This window comes from Zootoca vivipara, chromosome 11 (assembly GCF_965207765.1).
Source record: "Zootoca vivipara chromosome 11, rZooViv2.hap1.1, whole genome shotgun sequence".
Taxonomy (NCBI): domain Eukaryota; kingdom Metazoa; phylum Chordata; class Lepidosauria; order Squamata; family Lacertidae; genus Zootoca; species Zootoca vivipara.
The window spans coordinates 28,680,987-28,705,914 of NC_142594.1; the positions used below are offsets into that span (position 1 = coordinate 28,680,987).

The following is a 24,928-nucleotide window of genomic DNA, read 5'->3' on the forward strand; positions in this document are numbered from 1 at the left end:
TACGGCTCCCATCACTGACTGCCTGAGAGGCAAGCAGAAGTTCAGGTGGACACCAGAGGCGCAAGCAGCGTTCGAAAGCCTCAAGAGGGTGTTCGCCTCAGACCAGAACCTGTTCCACGTGGTTCAGGACGCGCCCTACGCGTGGAGACAGATGCTTCTGATAAAGCTGTGGGCGCCATTTTGTTGCAACTGGACGCCAACAGAGAGTGGAGACCCTGTGCCTTCTTCTCCAGGAAGTTGACCCAGCCAGAGCGAAACTACACGGTGTTTGATCGGGAACTTCTTGCGATCCACGCTGCGTTCCAGCACTGGAGACACTTCCTGGTGGGCGCCAAGCACCCCATCCAGGTGTGCACAGACCACAAGAACCTGGAGTTCTGGAGAACTGCCAGGGTGCTCAACCAGCGGCAGATACGGTGGGCAGAGTTCTTCTCGAACTTCAACTTCTCCATACACTACATCCCGGGAGAGCAGAATGTCAGGGCGGATGCCCTCTCCCGCAAGCCAGAGTACATGGAGGAGGAGGCGCCACCGGCACCCAGACACATTTCCCCCCCGTCAGCATGGTCCTGCGGAGCAGCAGTGGTGAGCGAGGCGGAACTCACAGCATTGACGGCAGCGGATGAATTTGCCAACCGCATCTTCAGAGAACTGAGGGGGGGGGAGCAGGCAAAAGACTTTGCAGAACGCAGGGGGCTGCTTTTCTACAAGGGTGCACTGTACCTGCCCACCACCCAGCTTAGACGTACGGTCCTCAAGCAGATGCACGACAACCCAACGGCGGGTCATTTTGGGAGGGACAAAACCGCTCACCTAGTCATGAGACACTTCTGGTGGCCAGGGGTGCGGGAAGATGTTAGAGACTATGTACGGGGCTGTGACACCTGCCAGCGGGCAAAGGTGGTCAGAGCAGCGCCACCGGGATTGCTGGAGCCCTTAGCCACGCCACACAGGCCGTGGGAAGTGGTGTCCATGGACTTCATCACAGATCTGCCTTCTTCCAGGGGCAAGACCGCAGTGTTGGTGGTGGTGGACCTCATGTCCAAAATGTGCCACTTTATACCGTGTGCCAGGGCGGTCTCTGCAGAGGAGACAGCCAAACTGTTTGTGGATCACGTATTCAGACTGCATGGATTACCTTTAAGGGTTATTTCGGATCGTGGCCGCCAATTTGTTTCCAGGTTCTGGCGGCGGCTCATGAACCTCCTGCAGGTGGAGGTCAGCTTGTCGACGGCTAGACACCCGCAGACCAATGGACAGGCGGAGAGGGTCAACGCCATTCTGCAGCAGTACCTGAGATGCTACGTCAGCCAGCGGCAAACGGACTGGGTGGATCGCCTGCCACTGGCAGAATTTGCCTACAACAATGCGGTGCACGTCTCCACAGGGGTGTCGCCCTTTAAGGCCAATTACGGGCGCGACCTCAGATCTTTCCCAGAGAGGGAGGGGGAGGAGGAGGAGGAGGGCCCACAGGCTGAGGATTGGGCAGAGGAACTGGAGACGGTGCACCAGCAGCTTAGAGAACACTTGGAGAGAGCCAAGGAAGCGTACAAGAAGGGGGCAGATCGCCACAGGCGACCGGGGGAGGTCATTAGGGTGGGGGACAAAGTTTGGTTGTCCTCGGAGGGCCTTCCCATCAGAGGGAGGTGCAAAAAGCTGGCGCCCAGAAGGTTGGGCCCCTTCACGGTCACGCAACAGGTCAACCCGGTGGCATACAGGCTGGCACTGCCACAGGACATGAGGGTGCACCCAGTGTTTCATAGATCGCTGCTGTCGCCGTACAGGGAAAGCAGCAGGCTCCGAGGCAGCGAACAAACCCCTGAGGGAGGGGGGGAGAGAGAAGGCAGGGAGCAACTCAATGAGGCCACGGCCATCCTGGACTCAAGGAGGGGGGTGGGGGGCCTGGAGTACCTCATGGCATGGGAGGATGCTCCACCGTCCCAGAATGAATGGGTCCCAGCCACTCAGATACAGGAGGAATTCCTGGTAGAAGAATTTCACGCCCTCTTTCCCCATAGACCCAAGCCCTGGCACATGGAAAGGGAGGGGGAGGGGGAGGAAGCACGGGAGAGCAGTTCACCATGGCGCTGGGAAGCGGAGTTTGAGGAACCAGAGGATGAGGTATGGGTGTCACCGAGATCCACCCAGTCAGAGGAAGGAGCAGATTGGCAGAACATTTTTACCCCTACCAGCTCTGACGCCACGGACTTTTTGGGATTCCCGTCCTCCCAGGCGGAAGGGGGGGGCTCGCAGGACTGGGGGGAGGTGTTCACACCAACGGGCTCGGAAAGCACTGAGTTCTTAGGCTTCCAGTTGTCACCGACACCTGGGGGGGACCTGGGGAGGGGTGAAGGAGAGCTTGGGGGGGTGGATGTGAGGGACAGGGGATATCGCGAAGTCCCTCCCCTCCTGAGTTCAAGCCCATCCCCGAGCACAGGGGAAAGCAGAGAGAGTTCCGATTCCAATGGGGAAGCAGGAAGTCGTGTCCGAGGCTCAGGCAAGGTAGAGGAGCCAGGGTCCCAGGTGGGACAGGAAGGGGCGAATAAGGGGGGGAGACCCATCCCCCCAACTCCGGAATTACGCAGAAAGAGGAGGGGAAAGAGGATGGGTCTGCCAAAGCTTTTGTGTTGGAGAAAGACGCGCCAAAAGCCATTCGGAGGTTCTGGAACCGACTGACCACATCACTCCGTGTAAATAGCAATGACTTCAGCACTGTAAATACGCAGCACCAATAAAAGAATAAAATGCAGAGCTGCGTAGCGTCGTTACTCTGAAGTAGCCCACTACGGCCACTGTGACACAAGCTAAACAGAAGCTATGGAAATGAGACACCCAATGACAGGCATTACCTAACCAGAGAAGTGAAAATGAAGCAGTCCAGGCAGTGGGCAAAGGAGATAGCTGGACATGGAAACAGCTGGATCTTTCCATTCCTAACCAAAGTGGGATATAAGAACCTGTTAGTCTTTGCAAATATACACACCAGCAAACTGAAGTAATCCAGCATCTCTAGCAGACTCTAGTCCACAAAAGCTTATGGCTCAATGGGTCTTTAAGAGGTTTTTAAGCAGAGATTGGATAGTCATCTGTTATGGATGCTTTAGTTGAGATTCCTGAATTGGACTGAATTGGGGGTTGGACTAGATGACCCTTGGTCTATAATTCTATGTTTCTATTACTCTTACCTATCTTTGTTATGTTTGCAGCTCTTCTATATGAGGCCATTTTGTGGCGAGATGGAGTGGAGAAACTGCAGCCTTCCAGATGGTGTTGTATTCCAGCTCTCATAACCTTGACCACTGACCATGTTGATGGGATGGGAGTTAAGGTTTTACAGCATCTGGTGGACTGCAGCTTCCCCACTCTTGGCTGTGTATTGTGTGTACCGATGCCTCGTGCATCAAAGTAGTTTTGAATGGTGCCGTAATCAGCCAACACAGATCAGTCCCAGGAAGCCCCTGGCATATGCCAAAAAAACCAGCTTCCAGAGAGTGTGTGGCTTTTGTCTTCAGTCCCGTCTAACCTTTCCATGGGCAGGATGCACATAGACTTGTTGCAATGCACCCCTGAAGCTTGTTCAGTTGAGCTTACATAAGCAATCTGTTAATATAGTAATGGGCATACTGCAGTTAGATAGTTTGGAATAAAAGACCACAAGTACTAAATATTGGCTGCATTAGACTGCGATTTTAAATCATTTAAATTACAAATGTAATAGCATGTGTTTCTTTTTTTAAAAAAATAATCTTTAAAATACAGCTCATATGATACCAACTTGCTGTAGTCCTTGCTTACTTACTCCCTTGCATTGGGAATTTGCCTGTTCTAAATGCTTCTGAAAGCACTGGCTAAGTATGTATCTTGTTTTTCTATACTGCCTCCCTAACTGCTTCTCAGATTTCATTTTGCATTAGGAGATTCGTTTATTACCATTACAGCATGTCTGCTGCTGCAGTCTCTGTCTCCCATACTGCACTAGAGATACAGAGATGTTTGTGTTGTTGCGGGTTTGGGGGATTCCATTGTTGAAGGAGCCAGGCAAGTTTCTTGGCGAGTTAACGGCCCCTAAGTGTGGGTCCTTAGTATAAGAAATGAAGCTGCTCTGTGCCAGAGGGCAAATTGGGTGGTAGTGAGAAGACTGGGCTGTGAGAACTGGGCTGGAATCAGGCTGCTTGTAGCAGCCAGAGAATGAGAGCCATGCTTGAATCCAAGGAAGTACGGCTATGGGAAAAGGAAGACCTTTTGGGCTGTTAATGCTGTGAGCCCCTCCATCATAGGCTCAGGTTGTACATATGTGTAAATAAGCCATATCTCATAAAGACAGTCTCTGCTGTCCCTCATTCTGAGGAAACTGAACGCTGGTGAGCTCCTGCAACCCCTGGAATCTTGCCTCGCTTAGAGATTGGGGTGGTGTGCCACCGTATTATAGGTAGGCATTCCTATGACCTGTCCACCTTGGGTGGCCCTGCACGGCATAGCTCATAGCTTCTTGGAGTTATTCAAGCCCCTTTGCCATGACAAGGCAGTGATCCATGCAGGGCATAGGCATTAGCAATCAGATTTAAGACATGTGGGGGGTGTCTGGTTAACTCAGGCCTGTTCAAACATTATCACATTGGCATGTATCATATAGCCACATATTCTTTCCTATGGTGATATTCAAGTGGTAGTCTTAAGAAGCTTGGTACCAAATGTGACACACCCACACCCTCTTCCATGCATTTAATAAATGACTAAGTGAAGTGGCTCATCTTACAAGGATGTTGTACGGATCACAGAATGCACTGAACCCTTGAAATATATACCAGCCTCCCCCAAGCTAGTGGCCTCCAGATGTTTGGGGCTGCAACTTGGAAGGTTTCCGTATGAGGCAGATGAGCAGTTACCTGTCAGAAATTCGGAAGAGGAGAGAGAGAGGAATCATGCCCCTCTTGTTGCTGAAATAATCCCCGGGTGAGGTGGATGAATCCCTGAGTGAGGTGCACCAACTGTGAAAGCATTTCCTCTGAGGCCAGTTTCCTCAGCACGCAATATTTTCAGCGGTGAAGGAGCAGCTCTGCTTGCTGCCAAAAAATATCCTTGGAGAATTGGCTAGAGGTAGCCAGGGGAGGAGGAGAACTGGACTCAGAGGACCATTTCCCCATCTTAAGGTCCCAGGATGAGAAGATGCTGCAACAAGTCTCTCAAACTCCCAGTCCTACTTTGAGAGCACCAATTCTTTACTGCCAAGGACATTCCAGATTTGGGGGGTGGGGGTGGTGCAAGGGGAGGGGGATTGATGCAAGGGATCGTTTCGATCCCTCCCCATTATTTTTCTGCAAGGGCCATGGGCCTGCTCTGCTCTTCAGTTTAACACAACGGATGGCTGCATGTTGCCATACCTCTACAATAATACAAGAAACAAAAGGGGTCTGCTATAAAATACTGCAGTGTGGAGTGCTCTTATATTAGTGTTCCAGTCAACTAGCCATGCCCTCTCCCAGGATACTCCATTCCATTCCATTCTCCAATAGTAAGTCAGCATTCTGTAGCCCCTGAGCTTAGTTCTAATTTGGCCTTTTTTGCAGTATGTTTCCCCCTTAGGGGTTTGTTGCATTCCTTTGTGGTTTTCATTTCATAAGCATCAGCCCTCATACCCAAACCTCAGAAACAGAAGGTGGGGGAAATGATAATGGGATTTTGCTGTACTGGTGGCCAGCTAACAGCAGTGTAGTTTGTTCAGGATCCTGCAGCTCTCCAGCGCCGCCAATATTAACAGAGCATAGGATTGTATTGCTATAGAAGCAAGCGGATAGAACAGTACAAAAATAACTGAATGGTAAAAAAAAAGAGTAACCAGACATGATTGCATGTGTGTTATAGCCACCTTGAGTGCTTTGTTTTCAAGGTCAATGGTTTACGTGTAACGTCTGCTTCCAGAGCAGGTAGAAATCCCTAAATAAATGAATATTTTGTCTCTTAAAAACAGTGGAATTCAGTTCTGTAGCCAGATGCTAACATATGAAAGTTTTGAAACCCTTTCCTTGTGTTTAAGAATAGATGTGTGGTTTTTTTAACCAGTCGCATTCCTTTTTATTGCAGTCCCGTTGTTTTATACTCTAGAACTATAATGGGTGACCTGCCAAGCTGTTTCCTAATGAGCTGTCTTGCTTTGAGGAGGGGTGGGGAGCCTGTTGCAGACTGGGAGCTTAAATGGATTCTTACGTCACATTAGTTTGTGATGCCTGGAGGGGGGGAGGCGCCGCCAAAGAAAGTCTTAGCATATTGACAGGCTGAGGTTGTACAGGCCTTTGACCATAAGCCCCAGTACTTTAAAGTACAAGTTGCACCTGTAAAATATTGCAGCCTATCCTCTCTCATTGAAAGGAATGTTCCTGTTTGTTTGGTTGCCAGCCAGCCAGCCTTTCTAAGACAGTACAAGATGTTCAAGATCAGGGGTCAACAAACCTTTTCAGCAGGGGGCCAGTCCACTGTCCCTCAGTCCTTGTCGGGGGGCTGAACTATATTTTGAGGAAAAAATATATGAATGAATTCCTATGCCCCACAAATAACCCAGAAATGCATATTAAATAACACATTCTACTCATGTAAAAACACGCTGATTCCCAGACCGTCTGCGGGCCAGATTTAGAAGGTGATTGGGTCGGATCCAGCCCCCGGGCCTTAGTTTGCCTGCCTATGTTCAAGATGCTCTATCTTTCTTACCCTATGGCCAATTTCCTTCTTTTTATTTTCAAGCTGATACTTAGCATTCCCTGATTGCTGAGCACTCTCAGTCCTCATAGGGCTGTTGTAGAGAGGGGTATGTGTACCCCCCTTTTCTACTTTTCAAACCTCAGGCTTCCCATTTGCATGCTGATCACTCCCTCTGGTTCCCCAGTAGCACCATTTCGCCTCCATTTCTGTCGGCCACCACCACCTGTGTCCGCAATTAGCGGGAGTGACATCGCATATTTTATACACTGCACATAATGCAAAGTGTACTTTTGCATCAAAGTCTTCTGGCGGCGGGGGTGGGGTGGGGGTGAGGAGAGAGTTCTAAGGCTTGTGGCAATAGACCCTTGTTTAGCCTAATCGAACTACTATCACCTTTAAACCCATCAACACTTGGAGAAAGCACTTACAATTACAAGCGAGGGCAGATGGCTGTTAATCTGCAGATCATTGATGTGGCAGATCACACTCTCTCCTCCGCTGTTAGACCCGATAGATAAGTTCACTGTTTTCAAGAGGATCAGGCGCCTTTGGTCTGGCTGGTATGCGGACATATGTTGCAACCACCACGAGATATTCCTTGCTTCAGCTGTGGGAGGGGTGCGCTGGCAGACTGTCTCACGAGACACCTTTCATTCAATATACCTCTGTGGAGTGTGACAGTGATGTAATGAGAGACAGGGCAGCGTCAGTTACATTCCAGCTGTCAAAAAGTCAGAGAACGGCAGATACCAGATGAGCATGAATCCTAATAAGACACCGCAGCAGGCGCTCAGATATTACCCCAGCGCTGTCTCTGGGTGCGCATATCTGCTTCTTAGTTGCATTTCAATATTGTCCTAATGACAAAGAAATTTCTGCGCTCGCAAGACTCCTGCCAAGCCAGAGTTTTAATTCCGAAAGCACACACTGTAGATTGATGGGAGGGAGGGCTTCATTATACTTGCCTTGTCTCTCTGAGCGCTAAAATGTGTGTGTGGGGGGGGTGTCACCCAATGAAATTATGGGCAGTCGATTCAGGGAGGACAAAACATGGTACCTCTTTTCATTTATGTAGTGATGGCCACTAGTTTAGAGGGCTTTAATGGGGATTAGCCAAATCTGTGGAAGAGATAGGGTATCAGTGTCTATTAGCCAGTGAAACTGAACCTCTGTGTGTTTGTCTCTGCCCCCAAATACCAGCTGCTGGGAGGCAGCTGCAAGAGAAGCTAATTGCCTCTATCTGGCTAGCTACTGCGGGGGGCAGGATGCTGGCCTCATTTGGCTTTTGGTCTGCTCTAGCAAAGCTCTTACGTCCTGGCATTGTGCTGTTGCTTTTTCTCCACTCAGGGTACATCGAGGAAGCTTGCATCATCCCATGCCCCTCGGACTGCAAGCTCAGCGAATGGTCCAACTGGTCTCGCTGCAGTAAATCCTGTGGCAGTGGGGTGAAAGTCAGGTCCAAATGGCTCCGGGAGAAGCCCTACAATGGCGGAAGGCCTTGCCCCAAGTTGGATCATGTCAATCAGGTAATTCTCAGCACATTGCCACCCGTAATTCTTTTACATTTCAAAACTGAGTTGTTCTCCCTCCTGAATGCATCATTGAAGAGAAGGCTATCAAAATACATAGAGCATCCTCCAATGGATTTTTTATTCATTAGTCTTAAGTTGTCTTCCCTCACTTGGATGCTTTTTACGTATTTATGTATCAGTTTCAATGCCTGCTCACTCTTTTCTTTCCTTCTTAGCATGTGGGATCCTTGTTGGTTAATACTAGGACAGCAGCCTTTAATCCTTCAGTTTTAGATTGATTAACAGTGTTTTTAATGGACTAAAAAGAGACCCTAAACAATAAAAAACGCTCAAATTAATATTGTTACACGCAACCTCCATCTCCACTGAGCGATGCGAGAGATTTCAGGGATCCCCGGCACTCAACAAGGGCTTGCGTTTCCTTCTGGGAATAAGGCACAGCAGTGACTGTGGTGTCTTTATTATATATGGTTTATTTACACAAATATACAACCAGGCCTTTTTTCAGCCAGAACTCCATTCCAGCAACTTTCAGGTGGTGCCATTGCCATTATAAGAATAAGAGAGGTGTTCATGGTGAGTTGTGGCACCTCTTTTTCTAGAACGATAGCACTGTATATAACACCTGGACCTAGATGAAGAGATTGCAGAGCATCCACATCCAAAGAGGGCCTGGCTTCCTTCATAAGAAAAGCAAAAAGCCATGCTCTGTGTCTCTTACGTTCTAGCCACATCATGTTCTGCCCCTGCTTCTCTGCTTCCCAAACCACTTGCAGAACTGACACTTTCCCACTGTTGGCTTACGTCCTCCACTTTGAAATCCTAACCCTTTTGGTCTCTGCCCATCAACACACAGCTGGAGGAGGGTCTCCCCTCTTTGTCTGGCAGTCTTTTCTCTCTCTCTCTCTCTTGATAGGTTCCCTGATGGGCCTCACCCATCTTTGTCTCCTCTGTGCCTTATACTCAGCTAGTCCTGTCAGGCTGGCCTGACTCATTAGCATAAGTTGCATCTAGCAGCCTTTGGCACAGTTTAATCAAACTGTGAGAAGGGGACGACAGAGGACAAGATGGTTGGACAGTGTTCTCGAAGCTACGAACATGAGTTTGACCAAACTGTGGGAGGCAATGCAAGACAGGAGTGCCTGGTGTGCTCTGGTCCATGGGGTCACGAAGAGTTGGACACAACTAAACGACTAAACAACAACAACAATCAAACTTTGATTAATTCTAATTTTTACTAAATCCAATAATTATGGGTGCCTTGCACCCACAAAACTAGCACCCCGACATATAATTATATTTAAAATACAATAAATCAGTATGTACAGGCTAAAAGCTTCCCTGTTGGATAGCAAGGCCGAACTTACACCCTAATAACTGTTAATATTTTCTATTGTTGTACTGTGTTTGGGTCTATGGCCCACAATAAAGTTCTCTCTCTGTGTGTGTAAATAGTTATAAAAGCTGAAGATAGCAGGCACCGTCTTAAAAGAGGCTTTGCTTTTTCACTCTCACAATAAAGGAAGATGGGTTTTTGTCCTGTGACATATGGGCCATGTAAAAAACAAAGCACTCCTTTCCCAGTCCCAGCAACATTATTGTTTTAATAATATGCAGATTTAATTATTTAATGGATTAAAACTCAACTACCAACTCAGGTTTCTTTAATTGGCGACAGCCCTAATTCATAATGGTTCATTGGTATTCTAAGGGAATGTGCTTTTATATGTTTGACCAGACCAAGAGGGGAGCGGTGGGGAGGGCTTTGTGTGTAAGCGTGAAGGAGATCATAGTCATATGCAGGAGAATCTTAATGTTGATGCTGAACCATCGATGGATGTTTAATAAGCTCTAGATGTGCATGGCCTCTGCTCTTGGTTTCACGACAAACTGAACAGAAGGGAAAAAAGAAAAAGGGTTTTGTGCATCTTCTCAGATTTGATTAATGTCCACCTTGAGTTTTTATTTAATCTGCATTTCCCCCCAACAAAGGAAACAGCCCAAGTTTCCATTTCCATAAATTCCCCTGTAGTGGGGAGCTGGGAAGAAGATGAAAAAGTGGGGGTTGGGGGTGGGGATGTTGGCGGTTCTCATCTAAATAAGATGCCATTGTGTTGACATTTTGCAGGCACAGAAGGAAATGGCCTGCTGATTTGATTTTCCACTTAAGAGGATGTAATTAGTTCTAGTTTAGAACATAATAAGTGTTAAACTAAAGCTAATAAACCAAGTTTGTAATCCAATTTAACACCAAACAAAAGTAGGCATGGAGGCTAGGTTGTGCGGGTGAGGTATTCATAGCGGGGTAAAAACATTTTAATAGGAGGGGCTGATACCAAATCTTCTGCATTCAGCCTAATTCACCGTACTTAGAAACATGCTTTCTTTTTCTACATAACAAAAATAATAAATGGTTAGATATCTGTGATCTAAAGATGAGAGGTTTATTTCTACAACGATGCTGCCCTCTAATGGTGGCTAGTGTCATAATGTCCTTAGCTTTTTGTTAGAAGGCTTCACCCAGATCTGCCCAAGTCTTATGTTAATCTTCAAGTGTTTCTCATCTTTATGTGCTTCCTCCTTCTAAAATTGAAGTCTTGCCCTTTTTAATTTTTGAACTTAATTCACACTGTTGCACACACAAAGCCATCTATTGGTACCATTTACTGACACTTGATAGGCTTTTCCCGCGATGGTGTCCATGGATTGTGAAACAGTTATGGGTTGCTTCCCCCCGTCCCCTTCAACCTAAAGAAAGTGCCAGATAAAATTAACAAAGTTTCTAGATGAGCAGCTGTGATCATAGCTACAAATCCACCAGTAATAATAAAGAAAATGGCAGGGCAGGGCAGAAAGAAGAACAGCGTAAAGCAGCTTTGTAAATTAACCCATAAAAATTACTAGCTTATTTGGGGTTTGGCAGAGGAGAGACAGCAGCTCACTGCATTTCTGTACAGCAGAGGAAACTTCTCTAATCTGGTAGCCAACTTAGTTTCCATGCTAGGTAAAGAAGAAGGCGCTCCTCTGCCAGCCTGCTCATTGCTCATTCAGCTGCATACATTTTTATATTCTTGCTTACTTGGGACGCGGGTGGCGTCTTGGTCTAAACCACTGAAACACTTGAGCTTGCTGATCGTAAGGTCAGCCATTCAAATCTGCACCACAGGGTGAGCTCCTGTCGCTTTGCCCCAGCTCCTGCCAACCTAGTAGTTCAAAAGCATAACATACCAGTGCAGGTAGATAAATAGGTACCGCTGTGGCGGGAAGGTAAACGGCATTTCCATGCGCTCTGGCTTCTGTCACCGTGTTCCATTGTGCCAGAAGCGGTTTAGTCATGCTGGCCACATGGACACAGAAAGCTGTCTGCAGACAAATGCTGGTTCCCTTGGCCTGAAAGCGGAGATGAGCGCCACACCCCATAGTCGCCTTTGACTGGACTTAATGGTCTGGGGTTATTTACCTTTTACCTTTACCTATACTTGCCTACATGCAAATGCCTGTGATAGCTTGTGGCTATCAGGCAAATGCTAAAATACAAAGTGGCTCTAGACCAATGACACAAATGTTGGTGCTTCTAATGAGGCAGGAGGTTTTGCATGAAGAAGAAAAAATGTGTATGCAGGAAGGGGTGCTTGCAACAGATCACAAACTGCAGTGTTCCAAATGTATCATGCAGTTTTCTGCAGTCGATCCCTGGCAGGGGATGAAGAACTGCTGGTCTGGATGCAATAGATGCCACCGCAGTAATGAAAAGCAATGCAATTGTAAACAGTCTGGAGCACGATTCCAAACGGGATGTTCTAAAGAGCCGAAAGCTTAGCCTTAGAGGATACATCTTTTAATATTAAATACACTTCGCTCTAAATCTGTAAGTGTGGAAATCCCACACATGCATCCTGTGGCAGTGGCCAGACAGCTGCTTGAGGCTGTGTAATTAATCTGCACCTTATCTCCAGCTTAAAGGAAATCAAGAAGCTAAATACAAGTCTGTGTTTGCAATGAAAGCAGCACATGGAAAGCATTATAACACAAAATACTGAAACATAAAGGTAACTCCCTCTCCCCAGTAAGAAGCACATAAAATAAACAAATTCCATAGACTATAAGGTGTTAAAGAGGCACCAAGAATGTTTCAAAGAAGCATTGCTTATTCATCACAGATAACATACAGTGGATGAATAGTACACCAACTAAAGGTGGAGTCCTATCGTTCCCGGGGAGGGAAGAAGCCTTCGGATGTGGCGAAAGGGTTGGACTGCTAGCAGAGAGGGAAGCCTGTCATCAGGGGCTCCCTGGCAGGCTGGTGGAAAGAAAGCTCTACTGCCAGTGGTATTCTCCAGGTTAGGACCAAAAGAAGGCTTTTCAGGGATGTGCCTAGATTACCAGATTGTAAATGATCAGTGCCATCAATGGACAGAGAATAATAATTTAATAATGTGCTACAAACAGGGTGGATTTAGGGGGGGCACAACCAGTTTGGCCACACTAGGTGTGGAGCTGCAGGGGGTGTTGAAACTAGGAAGTAGACTGGAAGGCAAAAGGTGGGGGTGCCAAATTTGGGTGTTGCACAGGACGCCACATTGAAACTTAAGGTCCCAAGGTCCGCCACTGCAGTCAGAGCCCAGCCATTCTGCAGAAGCTCGTCTCTAGGCAGCATCATCAAAGAAGTGCTTTCCAGCAATGTGAGAGACTAGAGGCAGAAACCTGCTTAGAGTAGACCTGTTGAAAACAGAGGGGTTAACTTGTCTCATTGATTTCCATGGATCTGCTCTAAGTATGGACTCACCATTGCATTTTGCAAGGGTTGCCGCTTTTTAGGTTGAAGCAGCATTACTATTTCTGATTATCCATTTTGTTTCCTAACTATTGCTTTTATTTACTTTTGCTTGTTCCCTTGCGTTCATGGCCAACACCTGCCCCAGGCTCAGGTAAGAGTCTGTGAAACAGATGCACTGCCTTCAAGCATGCTTCCAGATAAAATCCCCTAATATGTGCCTTGTTTGCCTCCTCTGGGTATAACTTTTTCTTAAGACTGTACATATGCTACCTGTCGTGTTTATGTATACAACTGCAACTGGCTTCATCAACAGTGGAAGAGGGGAGAAAATGGTGACGGACACAGAAAGCTGAATGAAAAACAGGTTATAGCTGTATTACAAACAGCCATTCCAAGGGCTGATACATAGGCAGAAATGACTGATAAGGAACCCAGGGAACAGTGTGAGAGAAGAGGAAGCAGGGACAAGCATGCTCAACCCTCTGTAGCCAACCAAGAGTTGAAAGTGACTCTGTCTGTAGTAGGAAACTTGTTCTGCCTACGTAGGCTTCGATGTGTGTTCTGGAATCCTGGAAAACTAGGGTTTTAAAACATGCAAGGAGCCTACAGAAGTTGGCTGCGCTGGCATGGCATAAGGCCAACCAAGTGGTGGGCGATGATGGTGAGGAATCCTATGAAGAAGTCCAGTGGAGGTGGAAGTCTTGTCTTGGTAGACCTTTTCAGTCCCAGCACACTGCTTCCATTTCATTCTCTCCCCTTCTTTCCTGCCACGCCAAGCACAGGCACTTTAGGTCAGGAGTGTGTTTTCCAACATGATCAAGCACAGAGAAGCATATGCTAATGGAATACGCCAGTGTGGTGTAGTGGTTAAGAGCGGTAGACTCGTAATCTGGGGAACCGGGTTCGCGTCTCCGCTCCTCCACATGCAGCTGCTGGGTGACCTTGGGCTAGTCACACTTCTTTGAAGTCTCTCAGCCCCACCCACCTCACAGGGTGTCTGTTGTGGGGGAGGAGGGGAAAGGAGATTGTTAGCCGCTTTGATAAAGCAGGATATCAAATCCAAACTCTTCTTCTTCTCTTCTTCTCATATTTCACACATATTCAGATAAGGGGCCAAAATGTTACGCAAGCTTAAAAGGAACTGAGTTATCACTCCTATGGCATATTAGGTTCTTCAGACACCCACAGCTACATTTGGCAATGGGGTGGGCCAGAGTCTCTGGAGTCTGGAAACAGCGTCAACAGCTGCCAGGCTCAGTCAGGAACTAAGATCTCATATAAGAACGATTGACCCAAGGAAAGTCCATGGGATGTCAGACTCTGAGCCCAGCACAAATGCTGCTGGGAGGCAAAATGCAGGGCAAAGGAACAACAAGTAAACATCTACAGGTGGGACTGTGAGCTGTTAACAACCAAGAGGAAGAACAGGAGGTAGAAGCATAGCAAGGCCTTGCCAAAATCTTTTGATTTTTGTCCTGTAGAAGCACCTGGGAGCAAGGCCCATTTTACTCAAAGGGGCTCCTGAGTAAATTGCATGGGCTGCCTGGCAAGATAAGCTCCTATAGATGTTTGGTAAATAGGGACGTGGGTGGTGCTGTGGTCTAAACCACTCAGACTCTTGGGCTTGCCAATGAGAAGGTCGGTGGTTCTAATCCCCGCGATGGGGTGAGCTCCCGCGGCTTGGTCCCTGCTCCTGCCAACCTAGCAGTTCGAAAGCACGTCAGAGTGCAATTAGATAAATAGGTACCGATCTGGTGGGGAGTTAAACGGCGTTTCCGTGCGCTGCTCTGGTTTGGCCAGAAACAGCTTAGTCATGCTGGCCACATGACCCGGAAGCTGTACGCCGGCTCCCTCGGCCAATAAAGCTAGATGGGGCCGCAACCCCAGAGTCGTCCGTGACTGGACCTAACGGTCAGGGGTCCCTTTACCTTTACCTTTAAATAGGGTGCACAAAAAGTGAGACAGGTGCTGCTGAGGATCAAAGACTGATGTGATAATAGGGTAGGAAGGCAATTTCAGGAAGAGGAGTTGAAGAGTGATTGCCCTGAAATTCCTCCCACCTGACCTTGTGCAGCAGCTGCTCAAAAAGAGAGACTAAGGCCTCACAATTGTGTGTCTCAAGGGGGAGAGTGAACTGAAAGGCTAATTTTATATACTCTTGCTTGTCAGCACTGATTGCGAATGCATGCCTGCTAACTTTCACAGCAAATGACCCCACCCCACCCCACTTTAATTGAAAGTACTGTTTTCCAATAAAGCTTAAGATATTTCTGATTCCAGTTGTTAGGCTGCACACTTGCACATAAAGCAAGTTCATGTTTTGTGTGTGCATTCCAGGTATATGAGGTAGTCCCGTGCCACAGCGACTGCAGCCAGTACATCGGGGTCACTGAACCCTGGAGCGTGTGCAAAGTGACAAACGTGGACTTAAAGGAGAATTGTGGAGAAGGTGTGCAAACGAGGAAAGTAAGGTGAGCAAAACATTGGCACTTTCACTTCCAAGTGAGGAGCCAGGGGAGCTTTCATCCTTAAACACAAATTTTATTTGGAATAGTAGTTTCTAGCAGAAAAAGTCTCTATTGTAGTTGTTGTTTAGTCGTGTCCGACTCTTCGTGACCCCATGGACCAGAGCACGTCAGGTCTTCCACTGCCTCCCGCAGTTTGGTCAGACTCATGTTGGTGGCTTCGAGAACACTGTCCAACCATCTTGTCCTCTGTCATCCCCTTCTCTTCATACTACTAAATCTTGGAATAGTCCATCCATCCCAGGAATGATTTTGAAAGCATGGTTCCTAATTTAATTTCCAGCACATGTGGCTTTAGTGTGCTGAAAGTCATAAAAGGATTTTGAATGTACAAGTCAGAACTCCCTAGATGGGCATGGACTGTTGCTTGCTGACAGCTTGAAGCTCTTTTGTTCCACCCAATTTTTGTGTATGTGTCACATAGTTCATGTTGATGTTCACCCCTGCACCACACACCCTTTCTGATATGTGCCATACTAATAACTGTTTCCCCTTCCCTATTCTATGCCCATCTCTCTGTAGATTGACATTGTAGATGCCACTGACGCAACCCCTTTGTTCTCCGGGGTTCCAGCCTCAGGCACTTCCTAATATTTAATTGTACTGTACAGTATAGCAAAAGTCATAACAATGTTAGGTCTCACTTTTTTCTTTATTCAAAACAAAAATATATATTTTAGATTTTCAGACGTCATTGTATGATCATGAAAGGGGTGGGAAAGTTTCATTTCTTTGGAAACTTGGCAAGCCAACGTACAACTCAAGTGAATGACACTAGGGATGTTGCTGACAAACTGAAACCCATTTTATACAAATTTAATTTAATTAGTCCTAATTTTTAAACCTGAGTTTTTTTTTAAAAAATGTTGCTGCTCTTTAATTCTCATATTTTTATGATTGTTTGAATCATTGTTTTTCTTTTTATGTACTACGGTACAGTGGTACCTTGGTTTATGAACTTAATCCATTCTGCAAGTCCGTTCTTAAACCAAAGCGTTCTTAAACCAAGACATGCTTTCCCACAGAAGCGGGGGACTCAATTTACAAATGGAACACACTCAACATGTTCTGCTTCCAAGGCAAAGTTCACAAACCAAAACACTGGGTTTGCAGCGTTCTTAATTCAAGTTGTTCTTAAACTAAGCTGTTCTTAAACCAAGGTACCACTGTATATCAAAAAGTAAGCTTTTGATCTATTTTTAATGATCAAAATGCCCAAAACTACACTACCAACATGGGTTGCCATATGTCCGGATTGTTCCAGACATTTCAGCGATTTTAACCTGGAAGCTGCTTAAGGGGAATGAATACTGGCTATGTCCGGGAAATTTCAGACGTATGGCAACCCTAACGTAAACTGCCCTGGGAATTTATTTATTGAAAGACAGTATAAAAACTAGTGTGCAGAAGGAAACCATACCTCTTACTTGGCTTTCCTTCTGCCTTTACCCATTCTTTCTTGGCACAAAAAGTTACCATTGTTTCCAGTGGAGTCTACTTCCACTTGGCTTAGCGTGGGTGGTTTGGGGAGGGGGGGGCATTGCTGTGTTTTTGTTCCTGTTTCATGCACAATTTCAGGGCTTTGCAGCGTGCCTTTGGAATCCTGGTGGTTCAGTATGATAGGTGTCCAATTACGATCTGGTATGACAAGAGACTCAATGACAAGCGCCCTAATGAGCGCTTTATTGTTGGGAACATTTGCTGTGAAGTGCCAAATGTTCATTTTCATCTGCCACAGGTATATTATTCTGCTGTCAAGTTTCACAAGGTTATGTTCAAAACAGAGGCTCACTTTGAAGCAGCGAAAGATTTATTTGGGGAATGCCATCTTTCTAGCTTTCAAATTTCCGCTAGAAGAAATTGGCAGTAGTAACTATGATAGATATTCCTTTTCCTACTGATAATTTCTTCTCCCTATAGCCCTGCTCTACCCCATGTTAAAGGAGGGAGTATAGTAACCTAGAAAGATAATAGGTCTTGTCTGTACCATTAAAGCCAAATGTGGGGCGGGGAAAAGTCTATTATTCATTCCAAATATTGAAATCTCAGCCCATTAGAATTAAAATCCAGAAACACATTCGCTTCCTGAATGTTAAATGCTAAATTTCATGGTCATTTTGTGCAGGCAGAGGGCCTCCAAGCCCTGTGTTCACAGTATGACCACCTCATTGTAAAGATGCTCTGATTTGAATCATGACATCTTGAAATGATGGGATAAACAGCACTTGAAAGAGTTGACAATATTGGCATGTGAGTACAGCCAGGATTTGAAGGCAGTTCAATATACTGCCCCTTCTGGTGTGAGACTCAAACTTAGTCATATTTCAGGTGTGTATTTGCACATTGCTTTACTATTACTTCTCCTTCCCCACCCCAGAAATTTTGGTTTATTTTACCAAGCTGAATTTAAGAAAACTGGATGATGATCCTACATATAATTAATATAATTACTACTGGTTAGTGCTTCCCCCCCCCTGAAAAATAGGTGCTGGTACGCACCATTAAGTTGTTACAGTAAGTAACAAAACAAAACAAAAAAAAAAGGTGCTGGTATTGCGTACCCTTGAGTACACTGCAACTAGTATTCACAATGGCAGGAAAACATAAGTAACAGGCTATGCAGGATGAAATCTGAAACAGGGCCTTAACCACCTAATCTGGTGCTGGTCTCAGGATTTATTTAGCCATAGGCTATATAAAATATTAAGAACTGGTGAGCAAATAAAGGAACTAGTGAAGTATAGTAATTACTGTAGCAAAGCAATCTTAACCCTCAGATAAGCTGGCTGTAGGGGTCAGGATGCAGTGGAGGTTCCCTTCTGCCAAAGTGTAGATTAGTAAACCGACTAGGGATGTGCAGAGTAAGGTTCAAATTGCTTTAAAGAAGGAAGACCTGTGGATGAAGAGATCCAAGGCTACCTTTGCATCGATGCTGCAGGATCCAGGGTCACTCCATAGCTAATCCCTGCCAGCAAGTAACCTAAATATGGGCAGCTGCATTTGTGCACATTTGGCGCTGTGGGTTAAACCACAGAGCCTAGGGCTTGCTGATCAGAAGGTTGGCAGTTTGAATCCCTGCGACGGGGTGAGCTCCCGTTGCTCGGTCCCAGCTCCTGCCAACCTAGCAGTTCGAAAGCACGTCAAAGTGCAAGTAGATAAATAGGTACCACACTGGCGGGAAGGTAAACGGCATTTCCGTGCGCTGCTCTGGTTCACCAGAAGCGGCTTAGTCATGCTGGCCACATGACCTGGAAGCTGTACACCGGCTCCCTCGGCCAATAACGCAAGATGAGCGCCGCAACCCCAGAGTCAGTCACGACTGGACCTAATGGTCAGGGGTCCCTTTACCTTTACCTTTACCCTTAGCCAATGTGATGTCCTCCAGAGGTTCCTGGACGACATTTCCCATCAACTCCAGCCAGCAAGGCCTGAGGCCAGGGATTATTAGAGCTGTAGTCCCAAACCATCTGGAGGGTACTATGTTGGCTACCAGTGCTCTAGATTGTGTGTTCCTTGGAGGAGGACCCCTGCATGTTTCCCTTAATCTGCAAAGTCCTGTGTCTATTGGCTTTGCTCTATAACGTATATATAAAAAGCAATGCTACTGTACTTAACATTGGCAGCCTAATAATAATAATAATAATATACATGTATATTTAGGCATGGGCTTTGTTTTTCCAGATGCATGCAGAACACCATGGATGGTCCTTCGGACACTGTTGAAGACTACCTATGTGACCAAGAAGAGATGCCCATTGGTGCTAGAAAGTGCACATTGCCATGCCCGGAGGATTGTGTCATGTCTGAGTGGGGCCAATGGTCTCGGTGTTCCTTGGTAAGGCATATACTACTGGAGAGAGAGGGAGGGAGGGAGGGAGGGAGGGAGGGAGGGAGAGAGAGAGAGAGAGAGAGAGAGAGAGAGAGAGAGAGAGAGAGAGAGAGAGAAGAAGAAGAAGAAGAAGAAGAAGAAGAAGAAGAAGAAGAAGAAGAAGAAGAAGAAAGCTAGCATTTAAGCATTTCAGAATTTTCTTGCTCAGCCTGACTCTCTAGCTGTCTTTTGTCAGCTGGTAAGTATGTTTTTAGAAGGGACACGGGTGGCGCTGTGGGTTAAACCACAGAGCCTAGGGCTTGCCGATCAGAAGGTCGGCAGTTTGAATCCCCGCGACGGGTTGAGCTCCCGTTGCTCGGTCCCAGCTCCTGCCAACCTAGCAGTTCGAAAGTACATCAAAGTGCAAGTAGATAAATAGGTACCACTACAGGGGGAAGGTAAACGGCATTTCCGTGTGTTGCTCTGGTTCGCCAGAAGCGGCTTTGTCATGCTGGCCACATGACCTGGAAGCTGTATGCCGGGCTCCCTTGGCCAGTAAAGCGAGATGAGCACCGCAACCCCAGAGTCGTCCGCGAATTGACCTAATGGTCAGGGGTCCCTTTACCTTTTTAAATACGTTTTTATCCCATAAGTTTCCCCCTGCAAAGCTTGGGGTCTGGAGGTTACTTCTTTTTATACCTGTGGTTGCTTTTGAATGGATTTTTAATGTTGCATGTTTTCCATGTTGTTCATTTTAGGTATTGTTAATTGTTTCACCCTGACTTTATGTTTTTTATTTGTATTGTGATTCGAAACTGTCGTAAGCCACCTGGAGTGGTGCTTGGGAAATAGAAGGATACCCCATTTTTAAAAACCAAACATAGAAAATAAAACAAAGTTCCGCCAGCATATTACGTGTATCAAAGTAAAAGGATGTGTCGTCTCCTTTCTCAGCCGTGTAATGGAAGCAGTGTGAGGGAACGAACAGCGGAAGTCGTGAGGCAACCTCAAGGAGGAAAGCCCTGCCCTGCTGCCGTGGAGACAGAACCCTGCAGCCTGAACAAAAACTGCTACCATTATGATTATAATGTGACAGGTACTGGTCTTAGTGGCTAAGATGACAAGTAGGAACTGCAACAAGATGTTGCAGTGTGTAGTTCAGGGTTCCAGCCAGCCAGCAGCTACATTCCATTCCATTGTCTCCCCCACCCGCTCCAATACTCAGCTAGCATTTTGTGGCTACTGAGCATGCTCAGTCCTCATTAGGCCATGTGGTTCTGCCAAGCCCTTCCCGTTGTGCATGGATGGTGCCATTTTGTTGGCGCAAGTTCCAATTTTCAGGCACTAACTGTGTTTGCTATTAGTATACGATGCAAGCTTTTTTTGTTTTCTTTGAATTGCTGATCTTTTCGATCCAGAAACACCATTTGCACTGAAATCCTATACACGCTCACAAGACCAGTAAACGCCACAGGGAGAAACATCTATAGGATTGCAATTTTCCTCGGCGATCTTTTGCACACCTACTTGGGAATAAGCCTCATTGAACTCAATAGGAGATCTGTCAAGTCAGCATGCACTGGATTCCACTGGGCTGTTGTTGTTGGCTGCAGTTTCCTAGTAGGCTGTACAAGAGGCCTGCTGTTGGTTATTGGAATTTGGAAAATGGAATTGAATGAAACATTAGTGGGAGGTGACATTTTAGCAGTAACAGGCTGTGTAGCGATGCCAGTGTTGCGAGGCTGGTTCTGTATCTTTGCCCTGCTGCACAAGCCACTACTGCATTTTACTGTATCCTAGTTCGCTCTGGTGCTATAGTGAGAAAGAGAAGCCATTCTCTTTCTCAATGGCTTCCTCCTCTATTCAACCCACCCCACCCCCTTGTTACCTCTAGACTGGAGCACCTGCCAGCTAAGTGAGAAAGCCGTCTGTGGTAACGGGATCAAAACAAGGATGCTTGATTGTGTTCGCAGCGATGGCAAGTCGGTGGACCTGAAGTACTGTGAAAAGGTGGGTGGGCGTTTCTTTTCCTCTTCCTTTTTTTGGTCCTGTAAATAATCCCCATCATCTCTAAATGCTTTCATTCAGACATGGAGTCAACTGGCACAGAACTGTATGGAGCTACACTCTAGGCAGATGCTTCTCAGTGTTATTCGAGGACTGTTAAGTACCCATGAAATGAGCCTGTGCCATAATCAGTGGTTTTGTCATTTAATTTCCTGTTTGCATGAGTATGTGACCACAAAGGTATGCTATTTTTCTTAGCTCCTGAAAGTAATGGTTTGGGAACAATAAGCAATCAAGGTGAATAAGTATCATAAATCTTAATCAGAATGGTAATCACCATTTTAATTTGAAGTGGTTCCTTTGTAGCGCTTTGGACATCTGCCAATATCATTATCGTTCAGGGCAGGCACCCCCAAACTGCGACCCTCCAGATGTTTTGGCCTACAACTCCCATGATGCCTAGCTAACGGGACCAGTGGTCAGGGATGATGGGAATTGTAGTCCAAAACATCTGGAGGGCCGAAGTTTGGGGATGCCTGGTTCAGGGTGTCCTTTCTTTTTCTTCTTGTATCTAGGGTTAGTGCCAGCTTTTCAGAGCCAGCTTTGTAAGTCAAGGAACCTCTTCAATAATACTGAAACAAGCATGGCTCATACATAAGGCTGCTTGAAAAATTAACCCTCACCTACAGTTCCTACAGTTCACAGCTAAACAGCCATAGGTGGGTGAACAACAAATCAGAAGGGATGCACTTTTTAATCACCAAGAGGCAGGAATAAGTAAAGACAGGCCCAGAAAGGAAATAATGTGCTTACTCACAAGCAAAGAATGTGAACTATGTATTGGGGTCCATTTAGGTCCTGTGTGAAGCAGACTTTAGCATGATGATGTCTTTTTTCCTTAAGACTCAACAATCTATATAATTTTATCAACAGACGGTGGTGACACAGCAGCAACATTTTAATACATCTCCAAGTATATCAAAATAGCACTAGGTCGACTTTCTGTCACTATAAATAGCAGGACAGCAAAAGTTCTAAAGTTTGTTATGGACAAAGTGGGATTTGCACTCACTGTCTCCACTCATTCAGTGCTGATATATTGTCAATCTACTGAATCTACTACCGTAGTTTGGGGAAAGTAAATGCTTCCTTCTTTATGGAAGATATACTTGCACATAAACCACTTTACTCTTACACACATTGTTAACGTGGTTGGGTCTATTTGCATTTTAAAGTACAGTATTAGGTGCAACGGGGGAAGTTCCTCTGGATGTTTGCCAGTAATTCCTATTGAAGTTAATGAGAGCTGTGTGTTTGTGTGTGCCCATACATATGTCTCACGACAAAACCTGTCTCTCTTGTATTATTTTATATTGCTTACTTAATGAGACATGATATGAAGTGTGTCTCTTGACATGGACATTAGAGAAGCATGAATACCTTTCCTGAAACAATAAGCAATGGTGGATTTAATTCAGCAGGAAGTCAGAAGAGTCTTTACACCTGTTCACGTGGGGCTGAATCTCCCCTTCTAAACCGCCTCCCCCTACAAACTGTCATATATGATCAATATTTTAATGTCCTGCTTTCTCTGCTTCCACATTCATTCTTTGCTGGATCCATTTTGCTGGATTCATTTATATCTGGTGTTGGTTGCCTGCAGGATATAAGGATATACAGGGTGAGTCCTTTAAAAGAGGCCCCTTGGATACAGAGTACACATGTTCCATGGGGCCTCTTTTAAAATACTCACCCTGTATTATGAATGAATAAGTTACAGGTGGTGGTTGTGCAGAGTGTGACTTTCTGCAACATCCATCTTACCACTGGCAGTAGGCCTGAGAGCCCCACCATCTCCACCATGGCCCGCTACTCGAGCACCCCAGCCAGCACAGCAATGCCTAGCACAGGCATCCCCAAACTCAGCCCTCCAGAAGTTTTGGTCCTGTTAGCTAGTGATGGTGGGAGCTGTAGTCCCAAAACATCTGGAGGGCCGAGTTTGGGAATGCCTGGCCTAGCAGAACTGAACCCCGCCTCCTGACCCATCAGCTGACATCACCCAGTGGCACCAGCTGATTGACAGGAGGAGGTGGCCTCACAGACAAAATGGAGCCCCCTTGTGGACTAAGATTGGACTGTGCGCCAGAGGTGCCCTATCCCTGTAGCAGAACAAACGTCAAGTGAAATGTAGTTCAAGTTCAATTTTTATTACAGCAAAAGCCAGCAATACAGAATATCATAATCCCAAACAAAAGAAAATCAGCAATAACATCACCAGAAATAGAACAATTACACAAAAGGAATTTGCAATGTGTCATTCAATAGAAGGGATTTACGTTTCTTAATAGCTAAAGTGCAGAATTTGGCCACGTCATATGATACTGGGCTTGAGGAATCTTCCAGAAGGAATTTTCGTAAGATTTTGGGGGGAAATTCCAAATAATACTGTAAGGGTGTAAATTTTGATAAAAGGGGTAAAATAAGTCGAGCTCATTCTTCACTATAAAATTCACAAAATAAAAGAATACGCTCATGAATTGGTACCCACATAAATTTGCCGCACAGCACCGCTGAGGGCATTGCCTCAAAGCGGGCTCTAGAGAAGGCCCATCCATAAGCTTTGTTAGTGATATTAGATAAGTAAGGGGCAGCTGTAAAATTAGGGTAAAATGTAGTTGATATATCAGCTTGATAAAATCTCAAGAGGTATTAATCTCAATGGGTCTACTCTGAGTAAAACCTGACTACTACCCTCTGCAGATTTTTTAGAATAAGCAAACCCTAGATCCTGCCTAGGTACCCATGTTCACTACAGTATATACTCTTGAGTATAAACTGTCATTGTCTTAATGCAGGGGTCAACAACCTTTTTCATCCGTGGGCTGGTCCACTGTCCCTCAGACCATGTGGTGGGCTGGACTATATATATTTTTCAGGGTGTGTGTGTGAAAGAATTCCTATGCCCCACAAATAACCCAGAGATTCATTTTAAATAAAAGCACACATTCTACTCATATAAAAACACGCTGATTCCTGGACCATCCGCGGGCCGGATTGAGAAGGCGATTGGGTCGCATCCAGCCCACAGGCCTTAGGTTGCCTAACCCTGTCTTAATGCATCCTTAATTATCTCAGAAAGTCTCCACCAATCTGCTAAGTAAGCTACTCCAACATCCTTATTGCTGCCAGGCTTAATTAACCCCCCCCCCCCAAGCATATTTTCAGTGTGTATTGTTGCTTATCACAAAATCTCAAAGAACAGCCGGAACACTAGTAGATCTCTGCTGGGTTCCAAAATTAACACATCACAAAACTTTCCTTGCATTTCCTTGAGGTTTTTGAAATTCAAATTATTTAAATTCAGGACAGACTCCATGCTGTTCAAATACCCAGAAGCTTATTGTTGCTCATTTGCCTACATTAACAAATCAGAAGAGTTTAAACTAAGCTTCCTCTCTGCCATTCTGTGCCTGCCTTACAAACAGGCTATCAGCAGGTAAGCTTCGCTTTTTAAAAAAGTAACCTAGCCTGAGATGCAATTCCTGCTGAGCTTAGGCAGAGATACCTTGTTAAATCCCAGACA

At 45.9% G+C, this 24,928-nt stretch overlaps 1 protein-coding gene across 4 annotated transcripts in view; it reads left to right on the plus strand.

The window, feature by feature from the left end:
• THSD7A (thrombospondin type 1 domain containing 7A) overlaps positions 1–24,928 on the plus strand; it is a 282,061-nt gene that overhangs the window by 237,131 nt on the left and 20,002 nt on the right. For all 4 annotated transcript variants that reach the window (XM_035129456.3, XM_088653998.1, XM_060280749.2 and 1 more), the window contains 5 exons: positions 8,044–8,222; positions 15,343–15,476; positions 19,212–19,365; positions 20,293–20,434; positions 21,233–21,348. In XM_035129456.3, coding sequence (XP_034985347.3) covers positions 8,044–8,222; positions 15,343–15,476; positions 19,212–19,365; positions 20,293–20,434; positions 21,233–21,348 — 725 coding nt within the window. The remainder of the gene's footprint in view (positions 1–8,043; positions 8,223–15,342; positions 15,477–19,211; positions 19,366–20,292; positions 20,435–21,232; positions 21,349–24,928) is intronic.